Source organism: Drosophila elegans, unplaced genomic scaffold (assembly GCF_018152505.1).
Source record: "Drosophila elegans isolate 14027-0461.03 unplaced genomic scaffold, ASM1815250v1 contig_468, whole genome shotgun sequence".
Classification (NCBI taxonomy): domain Eukaryota; kingdom Metazoa; phylum Arthropoda; class Insecta; order Diptera; family Drosophilidae; genus Drosophila; species Drosophila elegans.
Window position 1 is genome coordinate 265,458 of NW_024545855.1, and position 11,735 is coordinate 277,192.

At 40.0% G+C, this 11,735-nt stretch overlaps 4 protein-coding genes across 5 annotated transcripts; 1 reads left to right on the forward strand and 3 right to left on the reverse strand.

Moving 5' to 3' along the window:
* The first annotated feature begins 969 nt into the window (after nt 1–969).
* Nucleotides 970–2,208, forward strand: LOC108148578. Its single transcript, XM_017275625.2, has 2 exons — nt 970–1,159; nt 1,607–2,208. The coding sequence occupies exons 1-2, from the start codon at nt 1,133–1,135 to the stop codon at nt 2,111–2,113; spliced, it is 534 nt and encodes a 177-aa protein (XP_017131114.1). The 5' UTR covers nt 970–1,132; the 3' UTR covers nt 2,114–2,208.
* Nucleotides 2,209–3,126: 918 nt separating this feature from the next.
* Nucleotides 3,127–3,719, reverse strand: LOC108148577. Of its 2 annotated transcripts, none has more exons than XM_017275623.2 (2): nt 3,612–3,719; nt 3,127–3,533 (listed from the first exon to the last, which is right to left on the reverse strand). In XM_017275623.2, exons 1-2 carry the CDS (start codon nt 3,639–3,641, stop codon nt 3,195–3,197), a joined length of 369 nt encoding a protein of 122 aa, XP_017131112.1. In that variant the 5' UTR covers nt 3,642–3,719; the 3' UTR covers nt 3,127–3,194. The 2 variants fall into 2 exon arrangements, with proteins under 2 accessions (XP_017131112.1, XP_017131113.1); XM_017275624.2 differs by having other exon boundaries at nt 3,127–3,565; nt 3,612–3,693.
* A 268-nt stretch (nt 3,720–3,987) lies between these two features.
* On the reverse strand, nt 3,988–4,701 carry LOC108148604. Its single transcript, XM_017275682.1, has 4 exons — nt 4,642–4,701; nt 4,430–4,585; nt 4,202–4,375; nt 3,988–4,143 (listed from the first exon to the last, which is right to left on the reverse strand). The coding sequence occupies exons 1-4, from the start codon at nt 4,699–4,701 to the stop codon at nt 3,988–3,990; spliced, it is 546 nt and encodes a 181-aa protein (XP_017131171.1).
* Nucleotides 4,702–5,330: 629 nt separating this feature from the next.
* LOC108148526 (mediator of RNA polymerase II transcription subunit 15) lies at nt 5,331–6,606 on the reverse strand. Its single transcript, XM_017275563.2, has 2 exons — nt 6,500–6,606; nt 5,331–6,434 (listed from the first exon to the last, which is right to left on the reverse strand). The coding sequence occupies exons 1-2, from the start codon at nt 6,527–6,529 to the stop codon at nt 5,457–5,459; spliced, it is 1,008 nt and encodes a 335-aa protein (XP_017131052.1). The 5' UTR covers nt 6,530–6,606; the 3' UTR covers nt 5,331–5,456.
* Nucleotides 6,607–11,735: the final 5,129 nt, after the last annotated feature.

Below are 11,735 nucleotides of genomic sequence, written 5' to 3' on the forward strand. Positions count from 1 at the left end.
ACTTGTAAAATACAGTTACTGGGTATCAATTAATCGAGCAGTACCCAAGTCTGGCTTAGGTTTTCCTAACTCTTATCTTAAGTGATCGTAAAAAGCCGCCAATTAAAAGAGCACACTTTGAAGTGCGTTCTAATTCGTTTTTGTTTTATTTGCGAGCTCAACAGAGCTACCTGTTTGCATTGGATTAAGATATGATCTCGGGGAAACGAGCACTGAGGTTCAGCTTTCAAAAGGCACTGCCTGGGATTTTCCCGATGGGATGTGGCGAAATGTTATTGAACCGAGCCGCAGGATTATCAGTGTGCTTTCAGGAGGTGACAGGAGGGTGACTGAAATTGAAATGTCATATCGATGCGAGGCAATAAAAAGCAGTGATTGATGTGCCAATTTGTAATATGCCAATTAACATATCCTCTCCCCGACTCAATTACTTTAAAAACCCAAGTTCAGTGGTACAAAGCGAGTGCAATTAATATTTTTATTACGTATAATTTGTATTAATTGCCGCGCTCGTTCCATGAATCATCCCATCAAATGTGTGTCAACGCGAGCGCCTCATAGTCCATCTCCATCTCCAGCATCCCGTCCAGATTTGCATTTCTTTTGTATCCAGTCAGTGCCTGACGCCACAAACCCGCTTCAAAGCCGCTTCAAAGCCGCTGAATCTCCGGCTTTCCTCAGGTGTTCCTGACCTGTGCTCCTCGCCTCAACGTGTGTCACTCACTCCGCGAACCTCAGATTCAGATTCAGATTCAGCATCGGTATCAGTATCAGCCTCAGCCTCAGCCTCAGCATCACCATCGCCATCAGAAATCAAAGTTTCGAAACCGGATTTGCATGCCAATAAAGCCGAGGCTGGCAAACAAAACAAAACAAATCAAACGAAACGAAATGAAATGAAATTCTTTCGGCTTTCGCCTGGCTTTTTGCTTTAAATACAAAATCGCACGGCTCAGAACATTAGACTGGTTTAAGAGCTCGAATTAAGCGCACTGACGGGGAATAAAGTCAGACGTCAGCCGAAAACACATAAAGATCCTCCAGCAAATGTGAACAAGCAACCAAAGTGCTAAAATTAAACTCAATTTAATTTAATAGAATCATTATCGGTGTTTATACTCGTATATTAAAAATGGCTTGCAAATATAATACACAAATGGTAAGCATTTAAAGTGTATACATAACATTTTTGACCCCTAGTATATTAAAAATACAAATTTGACTACTCACCTTCAAATTAAAATGAGTATCTCGTATGTGTCCCTTAAAAAATAATATATTTCTTTAAAGTTATTAATTTAAAAGGATTTAAATTTATTTTAAATGTACTTGCAAATGTTTTCAAAATCAGTTTTTGCTACCTAAACTAAATGGATTAATAATAATTTGTCATTAACATTGTCTTAACATTAACATTAATGAAATTGTATTGGAATCTTTTAGTAAAATTCCAAATTAAAGCAGATTGAATACAAATTTTGTTTTTCTAATATTTATGGGAACCATTTTGTAAATTCAGTATTAGCACAGATTGTCTTGATGAAAAATTCTTTTTTATAAGAAAACATTTCTTTATAATATTTATCTTGTCTTACATTTAATAAAGATCCTGCTCAGCTGCAGTTTGGCTGTAGTTTTGAGTATCTCGGAGGCACTTCCTCGATTCAGTCGCACCAAGGATCTGGGCACCGCCGCCAGTTCCCCCAGTTTCGCCTATGCCCCCAGTCCCCAGAAGCCAATGACTCTCACTGGGAACTACAACCTCATCATGCCCGACTATTATGACCATCATCCCGCTGAGTCGATGCAGCTGCAGAACTTTGCCAACTTCTATGATGCCCAGTCCGAGTCCGAATCTGATCTAGGCATGGAGGAGTCCCAGTTCTTGGCCAACACTCCGGTGAGACCTCCTCAGCCTTTGAGTCCTCAGGAGAAAAGGGCACGCCAGCAGGTGCCACATGTGGACATCCACCGGGAGAAGCAGGCTCTTCGCAAACTGAAGAAGGGCAGCACCCAGCCCAGGGGAGCCGATCACCAGGAATGGGACCAGTTCGACTACGACCTGTACAGCATTAATCCAGGCAACGGCAAGAAGTACAACTACGACATCTAGACGGCATTCCCCGCTAGATTGACTGTATATGTTTATGTTTTTGTTTCCTCTCGGTTTAAGCTCACAAATAAATTATTTATTTATTGTTAACTGCACTCAGATTTTCGTCATTTCGATTGGAATGCTGCTCAAGCCACTTTTTTTTGCTGCTGCCATCTAATTTTATCTAATTGGCCCAAAAACCATTAGCATTCACTTTATCGCCGAAAGCAGGCCAATTCTGGAGAGCGTAAACAGTGATGGTACTTGAGTGGATATATTAAGCTAGGTTTGTATGTTTTTAAATAATTAATATTATATCTGATAGAAATATAATTCCATTTCAAAAACATATTTGTTTTATATATAAATAAGTTTTTGTAATATAAATTTCATCAGAAAATATGTTTAAAATTTTAAGAACTAAGAACCTGATTAATTTGCAAAAAAATTCACTAATATCAAAAATAATTTTCATTAACCAATCTCACTTGATGGGCTAGTAATTAAACAACGTTTATGGCTTTAAAACTTCTTCATCAAAAATCCTTAGATATTCAATTATTTAGCAAACAGCGAAACAATTGATTTCAAATAAAAAATGTTGGTCAACTTAACAGTTTTTGTTCCACAGTCTTTAACCTAAATATTGGCACATTAAAAACAAACATTTATCTTTCCTAAATTGGAGACAAATGTGTTACTAGTATGAATCAGTTAAGAAAGGAATTGTCGTAATTCTTCTTAAACATTTCTAGTCACTTTTGTTGACCAAAAATGATTTAAAAATTCAAAATAAAATTGTGCGGGTGGTCGGAATACAATTTATCGAAACCTTATAAGGAGAAAAGGCATTTTATGAATTAAGTGACATAAACTTAAACAAACTTTGTTGTTTTACGTGCATACAGGTATATTTCGTTTAAAGATTTTTGGACTTCAATCACTAACTAAAAATTGAATTTCTTAAAATATTAAATTTTTTTTGCAGAAAAGCATGTCATGTTATTTTTATTGCATACAGCTATAATGCGTTTATAGATTTTTGGACTTCGTTTATTAAACTAATTAAATTCAAATGATTTTTTTAAGAAATTTCACTTTATTGCTGATCCAAGAGAATCCGCTTGAGTTCCTCGATCCTCTCGGAAGAGGGCTCAAAGAACGAGCTGTCCACCTGGATTTCCTGGTGGCTGTAAATACGACGCGGTTGGGGGCGATTGGCATGGTAGGTGGCCAGGGCAGCGGCGTGATCGGTCTCCTCCACATTTCCGCAACCTTGGGATGGATGATCTGGGTACACACGTGGCTTCAGGCGATGTTTCCTGGGACGACTGACCGCCTGGATTTCCTGCAGCTGCTCACCCGATGGTATTCCATATGCATAGCCATCATCTGCACCAGTCAGCACCAGACTCAATGTCACTCCAAGCATCACCATCTAACGTAGGGTTAAGCATTTGATGTCATAACCTTGAAAACAAGTTATGCTTTGTTCCGAAAACTGATCAATGATTACCAGAAAAGTTAGCAGCAAACTCGTCTTCATGATTCTCCGATTCGGATTCTAAATATGTCTCTTCACTTCGGGCTCCAACAACTGACTAACTTGCAGAATCTGGTTTCCATCTGTTAATGCCCTTAGAACCTATTATGAAAATATGCAAACGATAGTGACATAATCTAAGCATGAAGAGGAACCAGTTGTTTGTTAGCTCTTTTTATTGTGTGAAATATATAAACAATTGGCGATTTGTTTGCAACATATGCAGGGCACACAAAGAGAAATTGGGTAAACTTTATTTTCACTTAACTATAACAAAAAGTCTAAGTAATCAAATTACTCGCAAAACATGTTTTTTTTAATTTTAAAATTTGTAAAACACAATTTGTTTTTATGTTAATGTAGCATATATCCTGATAGTAGCTCGTTCGATGCCTTTGCTGTACCAGGAGCTATAAAAAGCGTAGTCCCCTGGTGGAAGTGGCAGAACATCGGTGAAATGCTGATTAAGAAATTGGGTAGGAAGCTTGTCTATATACAGATCGTGCTGCAAAATACATTTAATTAATTAAAAAAAAAAATAAATATTTTAAATGTAAACTCACATCATAAGGACATTTGTGGTTGACGTTGGTGTAATTTTTCGAGATTTTCTCAAAAAGCTTAAGCATGGGATTTCCAAAATGCTTTTTAGTCTCCATATATTTGCATACATCGAAGGTGATGTTCATGGTTATGGGCATATAGGTCCGAAACCTCTTTAATATCTGTAGGTTTGCCTAAGGAATGTAATTTGAGTAAAGGGATTTTGTTTGGAAAATGTAGTTATCTACCGATGCATTTTTAATCGGTACTTCATGCAAGTTTGCCTTCAAGGATATGTATTTATAACTCCGATTTACAGATTTGATGTAACAATACTCGAAATCCAAAAATTTGTTTTCCCTTGAATTGCATTTAATATTGGTGAACTCAACTTTGGAATCGATCTGAGGGTAAGTAACAATTACTAACTTGTAAATTCCATTTATTCTTATTTCCTTACTTGTGTTATATTAATATAGAATATTACGAGCAAAAACAACAAAACTCCTTTAAAATACATTTGTGCTCTTCAACAAGTCAACGTTAACTATCACCATTTTGACATTTAATTTGGTTTTCGCCAAAAATTGTTAATGAGATTTATATTGTTTTTAAATGCTATAATTTATTGATCCGAAAACCGTTGATATCTGTGATTAACATGCCTCAGTTAGCACGATTAATGAATTTTTAAGTGCTGTTGCGAATAACGATACAATACATATAATTCCTTATTTAAATTTAAGTAGTGAAGAGGCTATAATTTGAATCTTTACATATTAAAACCTAAAAGATTAAGAAACATTTGATACATTTGAGTTTTGTTTTGATTCCTTTGCGTTGGGAGTAATTTGTTACAAATACTGATTTCCATATTGTTTGGCGCATGTTTCAAACATTTGCATATACGCATAAGCATATGCATTTTTAGATTGACCAATCGACCTGTTTAATTTCTTGCTGTGCATTTGATTTTGCCTAATTAGCATTTGATGGCCTGTCCATACGCAATCCCACAATAAAATATCACCATCAAGCCGATTGAGCAATAGCCAACAGGTTCAGTGAATGAAATATCTTCTTTTCCCATATACGTATACTTTTGGGCTTGTTAAGTAAATCAGTCGCCGAATCGGTTAACATTTGATGTTTTAAAATTTAAACTTCGAACGATTTATTTACAACAGTCAACGTAACTGGCAACTAAGTAATAACAACTAATAAATTCGATGTGAAATTCGGTGAGTGTTTACAGAAAGATTGAGAGGGGGGGGCTTAGTTGTAGGGATATCTGGAGAGGATCTGCTCCTGGCGCTCGAAGGTGCGTCGATTCTTTGGTCGCAGTTGTCCCTGAGGATTGACGGCAGCTCCGACGGGCACATAGACCACCGGGCTCTTGAAACAGCCCTCCACACGGGGCTGCGTGGAGGCCCTGGCCGTCTGGAGCACCTTCTGGTGGCTGTCGTCCACCTGGCCGGGATTCAGCTGCTTCTGCTGGCACTGTCCGCCACCCGGGCAACTGGTCACGAACCTCTGGTAGTCCCTGGTATCACCCGGCACAGTCTGTTTGTAGTCGTAGGCATCCAGTTGGGAGCTCTGCGACTGACCCACCTGGTCACCCACTCGCGTTTGTGGCTGTGCCGATCCCGTGGCCTGTAGCAGCTGAACCTGCACTTGGCTGGGGGCCACTCCGGAGCCATGTCCTGCGTCCAGGACCTGTTGACCCGAACCGGTGGTTACCGGTGCATAGGGATAGGGATTGCCGAAGAAGAGTTTCTGGGCAGGCTGCTGGGGTGGCAGATAGGTAGCTGGAGCTTGGGTTTGCTGTTGAGGTGGTGCTTGGTAATTGGGAGCCTGGAGTTGCTGAGATTGCTGAGCTGGCTGTGTTGGCTCATAGTAGTTTAAGGGCTGGACAGGACTAGCAGGAACAGGTGGAGGAGCCTGGTAGCTGGTGCTGACCAACAGCGGATTCTGGTAGCTAGAGGTGTGCAGATGCTGTTGATGATGATGATACTGCTGCTGCTGCTGCTGCTGATGATGATACTGCGGCACCTGCCGCTGCTCCAAAACCTGGACAATCTGCGTCTGATGATCCTCGAAAACAGCCGGAGCCCTTTGCGTTTCCAGGCCGTAAGTGCGGCCCAAAGTCTGCACCACAAACCTGGTGGTCTGAGGCTGCCGCCCAGCTGTTTCCGCAAAAAAGGGGGTCTGCGGTCGCTGGTAATGGTACTCCTGGCAGCCAACCAAAGTCAGCTATATGTTGAATAAATAATCCATTAAAGAGGTTTATCCTTTTGAAAATCCCTTGGTAAACCCACCATCGAGATGAACAGCCAGAGGGAGGGCATCTTGCTTGGTTTTTGGACACTCGGCGCGTTGTGGACTCTTCGCCGGCTGGCAGCTAAATGATCTCCGGCGGGGCAGACACCCGCAAAGCCAACCCGCCAGAAGATCACTACAGAAACGGGTTTTGGTTTTGGTTGGGGGCAACTCGTCGCTTCTGCCGCCGACTGCCTTTGATTTGCTGTAACAGTTTGAACACATTTCATAATTTCTTTCCCGTTTATTGTCTCTGCATCGTTTATTTTTCCATCTGTTTACCTTTTTCCCGCTCCAACACTCCGACACTCGACCAATCGTTCGCTGCTTGCGGCATCATTTGACTATCACTCACGCAAATTTTGTCATAATTAAAGTGCCAGCTCGGCTACTCGGACTGCTCTTCATTGTCTGTCTGCATTTCTCCGCGCACTTGGAAAAAAAACACAAAAAACAAACCGATCTTGATTGTTAAAAACCAACTTAAAGAGTTCTTCAGAAAAATGTTCAATACAACATCATATAATGGCTAATTTCCATAGCCATAAGTAACAAACTGAAAAACATTTTCTGGGCCTGGTTTACAAAACTGTATTTCTATAGACAACTTTTTGGTACAGAACTTTATTTAAAACATTAATATTTGAAAACAATTTTAAAATTTTAAAAATGTCTCAAAATGTTAAAAAAGTTATTTAAACAAAAGTAAATCAGTAAATTATGGCCAACCAAAATATTTACACTGCATAATTTTTATTATTTTGATTTTCTAATAGATTTCGGTGCGCAGATCTCTTAAATCTTTTTGAAAGTTTACTTATTACTTTTCATCGAAATTTTTTGGTATTTCTGATGACTAAATTTAAGCAAGAAACTATATTTTTTTCAAAGTGTTGAGGACCGTGAAAATATGCTCAACCTTTCCGCTTTTAGCCACTTCAGTTCGGTTCGCTTCGACCAAGTTATATGTAATTTAATTTGCTTCGCATCATTTGGCCGGGCTTTCTGCGAAGCGAGTTATGTTTTTTGAGCTCGGCGAAAAGTAAAAGTTGGATCTTGGCTCAAATACGCAGGCATACTACTCACATATATGAATGTTTGTATTTAAAGCTGAATTTGCAAACGACTTGCCCAAGTGGCTAACTATAAAAATCGCATAAACCGAGTTTAAATCCATTTTGGGTGCAGTTCCTCAACAACTCAAAGTAATTTGATTTTCCATAAGTGTTGATCTCTTGATGTACACCATACAAATAGAACGTGATTGTGTGCGATGTGGGAGATATAATGCCTCTTTGATTGCTGGCAATATGTATTCATTAAAGGAGAAGAGAAACTGCCTTTTTGATCGGCTGTATTGTAACATTACACTGACCAGATGTTCAGATTTAGCCCAATCTTTCATTGTCGTTTCGCACATAATTAGGCTGACCAGACGTATTCATAAATAAGCAATAAGCCAGTTGATTGGCTGGCATCGATATGTTGCAACACCCATTCGACCGGATTAAGCGATTGACACGCACCAGAAATGTTTCAGCTCTGGAGTATTAAAGGAAGCCAGACTTTGATATTTGCCCTGTGGTGACATCGCCTTTGTTTCTGCGTTTCCGTTTGACAATTGCACGCATTCAGCATTCGCCATTCGCCTGCAGCACAATTCCCTGGCAATTGCCTTCGTCCTGCGTCCTTCGTCGCTTCGTCCTTTGCCGTGGCTCTAAACGCGGGCTAACGTCAATCAAAGACGCGCCCTGTTAAATGCACTTGACTGCCACTTGACACAGCAAATGTTGCTGGCATTGCGTCGGCGTCAAACAAAACATCTTGGCAAGCCAACTGCCAACACTTGACATTCGCCATGAATGCAGCGGAGATCACAGAAAGCAGCAGATCCTGGTGGGGGAGGTACACGTAAATAATGTTGTAACCTTTCAATTTAGATTTTAAATCGAAGTCAAAGAAGTTTTAAAACTGTTCGCCTTTACCCTCTAAACCATTTTGTTCAAAAGTATTTTATGTGATTTATTTGTGGATAATTGTTACAATATATCTTTAACATTTAACAACTTTAAAACACTACAAATATAGTATATATAAAAATAGTCCGTTTTAAAATTAAACATCATAATGAATTATAAGTAATAGGAACCTTTTATAAAGAATTTTAACATAACAAATTAAAAATATATAAGGCACCATAAGTTCAGAATTCAAAAATATTTTTAAGTTTGCACTCAATTTGTTTTACATACTATATATTAACAAACTATGAACTCTATTTTTTTTAAATACCTTTAATTTGTACCTCTACTTCAAAACTTCCACAGACAAACTTTATAATTGTACAAACAAGTTTTAATGGGGTTTATTGCTAGCTTTAATTGTTAAGAACATAAATTATGCCACACATTAATTTCCAGTGTAAGCACGCACAAAACGCGGGCAGCTGTCACAGATGGAGATGCAGATACCGAGACGCGGTGGCTTATCACGCTGACACGAGAGCAGGAGGCGCTTCATAATGCAAGTGGCCAATGCTGCGTATACGCAATCTGCTGCAGTCAAGCCTTTTAAAAGGGTGGGTGGTTGAGTGGGTGGTGGATGGTGGGCTGGCAGATTGGTGTAGTGGCCTCTCCATGTGTAGTGTGAGTGCGTCTGTGAGTTGTCTGTCTTTGCAGCCTGTTTGCATTCATTGCAGTCATGCATTCAGGGTTATGAGCCCCAGCTAAAGTTGCATGCAACCTACGAGCAGATAGAGCACGTGCATTTCATTCGGCAGCATGTGTGCGTGTTCTTTCAGTTTATTTTTCACCATGCAAAGCGTCACTTTAGACACCTGCCTCAGTGTGTGTGTGTGTTTGCTAGCCGCTTTGTTGCCGACTTTTGGGCTTTAGTTGCAAGCAGGGTATCTGCTTAATTAGGCACACCTGCTAGGGCAGCGTTAAATTAGTAGCAGCCAAGTTGAATGACCTTTGACAGCACAGCGAACCTTAAAAAACAAATAAAAGAAAATAAGCAAAAAAAAAAGCAAACAATGCAACAGCGTTGGAAAACTGGAAAAAAAAACCAAGAAAAATCAATTGCATAATGGCGCATGTGTTGCGCAGCACAGCAGCAGCAGCATTACAAATTTGCAACTCTCTTTCCATTTGCACGTTGCAAGACAAAAACAAGAAGAAAAAAATAAAAATTCAACCACCACTTCAAGCGGCGATTTCTGCCATATTTTTTTTTTTCTTGTTTTTTAACTGTCGCAGACAAACACATTCAAAAGCGGGCGTAGACATGTGTGTTTGGCAGCTTTTGTTTGCACCCGCATAGGAAGCCATTTAAGTGCGGCTTCTTGAGAAAATTGCAGCCAGAGCGGATAGAGAAAGAGCTAGGGACAGCGCTATGGAGAGATTCAGGCCCGTCGAGGACGTCACTAACGAGCAGCCACCCAAACCACCCAAACCACTCACACATCCCATAATTAACAGGAGTCAGATCAACAGACACGGCAACGAGAGCTTAGCTCCCTTGTGTGGGGCCTATCATTTCCTAGGCAGACAGGAGAAAAAAAATACTGAAAACCCAAAGGGTTGCGAAGCCCGCTTGGTGCAAAAGCCTTTGGCTTGTTGGTCGACTCAAGCGCCTTAATAGGCTTAGCAGCGAGTCAACTATCAAAACAAGGCCGATAAAAGTTGAGCCCCAGTCCAGCGCACAATGCCTGCCTGATATACGACGAGCATGCTATATACATATGTATATTCCCATGTGCACGGGGCTGAAGGAAAAACTTTGCCTATATGATATGCTCTTATGCTCCAGATGACGAGGTTCGGTTCGAATGCTTTGTCAACGCATGCCACATGGAATATTCATCGGTGGCTTTGGGTTTAAGGCGGGGGCGAGTTACAGGTTAAGGGGGCGTGCCACAGTTTATGGCACGTTTGTGCCACAGCCAGCTCTCATTATGTGTGTGTGTGTGTGTGTGTGTGTGTGTGGGCCACCACAAGTACGTGCCCCGGACAGCCCGTAAACAGGATTCCGCCCTGGAATCAAAATCACTCTGCTTCCCAGTCTTATGAACAACCCAACTCCTCGAGGCCTTTGTTTTCTAATTTTCCTTTGATTACAGTTTTTTTTTGTATTTTACAGCAAGACTTCGGTTCTATTATTCATCTCCAACACAGATTAAACTTTTTTTAAAATTCTTTGAATTATTTTTTGAAATTGGTAAAGAAAATTGATTTTTTTCTTTACCAATATTTTAATGCAAAAATAATAAGTTGAAAAACTTTAAGTATGCATGAAATAATTAAAAACCCTGTTTTTAATTTTTCACAACAAAAACATGACCTCGAGCTTGCAACGAAAACCATTTAAGTAATGTAAGCATTTTTTTTTTGTATCTTACATCAAGACTGATTAAAAAAAATAATTTCCACACCAAATCTTTTCGTTAGTTTTTTTGAAATGTACTCATTGTTGGTTTCATTTTGTAAATAGATAGATTGTATGTCGTTCGATGCTTTAAATTAAAGATTTTATATTCCTAGCATTCAAGCAATTTTCCAAAATGGCAACGCAAAAGCAACTATCAATTTCAATGAATTTTCAATTTTCCTAACCCAGCTCATTTGCCATTCCCCAAAAGGCTGTGGGTTCTGCAATTAATCCGATTAGTCTGCATTGCAATCTATAGATTTGCATTATTAACACTGCAATCCGTCGTAATTCCCTGATTAAGCTGCTGGGGCAGTACTGGTCCGGAGAGGCTACGGTCTAGACCCACCCACCAAGGTCGGCAGGTGTGGCGGTGGCGTCATCCTTTCCCTTTATTCGGCTGCATCAGCAATCAGTCGCCCGCTCCACGAGAAAGTTCCAGCGAAATGTTGCTGATGACAGCAGCAACATCATTCTGCAGCGGCAACGGCAACAGCAACAGCAACATCAGCATCAGCTTCCCAGATTTGTTTGCAGTCATTCGCATGTGTCATCATCAGCGGCCGAGATGATGAAGCACAAAATATGCCCAGGCTCGCTCGCAACTAAACTGACTGACTGCCAGTCTCGCTACGTTGCTACGTCGCAAAAAAAAAGGAATTAAAAAAAAATAAAAATTGCACAAGCACACAGGCAAACAGACAAATGAGGACGCCAGCGGTGACATGATAGCCTGTGAACGTCTGCCGACCGTCCTGGCGCACTTAGAAAAAAAAGTGGCTCAACTTCTAAAAAATATATCATTAT

What these genes read in the sequence shown, in the direction of transcription:
- LOC108148604 (XM_017275682.1), bottom strand. Translation starts at nt 4,701, where the DNA reads ATGTATTTTAAAGGAGTTTTGTTGTTTTTGCTCGTAATATTCTATATT. An exon ending in TCTATATTAATATAACACAA is followed by an intron (nt 4,586 to 4,641) that starts GTAAGGAAATAA and finishes ACTTACCCTCAG; the next exon opens with ATCGATTCCAAAGTTGAGTT. An exon ending in ACCACAAATGTCCTTATGAT is followed by an intron (nt 4,144 to 4,201) that starts GTGAGTTTACAT and finishes TGTATTTTGCAG; the next exon opens with CACGATCTGTATATAGACAA.
- LOC108148526 (XM_017275563.2), bottom strand. Translation starts at nt 6,529, where the DNA reads ATGCCCTCCCTCTGGCTGTTCATCTCGATG. An exon ending in TCTGGCTGTTCATCTCGATG is followed by an intron (nt 6,435 to 6,499) that starts GTGGGTTTACCA and finishes TTCAACATATAG; the next exon opens with CTGACTTTGGTTGGCTGCCA.
- LOC108148577 (XM_017275623.2), bottom strand. Translation starts at nt 3,641, where the DNA reads ATGAAGACGAGTTTGCTGCTAACTTTTCTG. An exon ending in GTTTGCTGCTAACTTTTCTG is followed by an intron (nt 3,534 to 3,611) that starts GTAATCATTGAT and finishes ACCCTACGTTAG; the next exon opens with ATGGTGATGCTTGGAGTGAC.
- LOC108148578 (XM_017275625.2), top strand. Translation starts at nt 1,133, where the DNA reads ATGGCTTGCAAATATAATACACAAATG. An exon ending in GCAAATATAATACACAAATG is followed by an intron (nt 1,160 to 1,606) that starts GTAAGCATTTAA and finishes CATTTAATAAAG; the next exon opens with ATCCTGCTCAGCTGCAGTTT.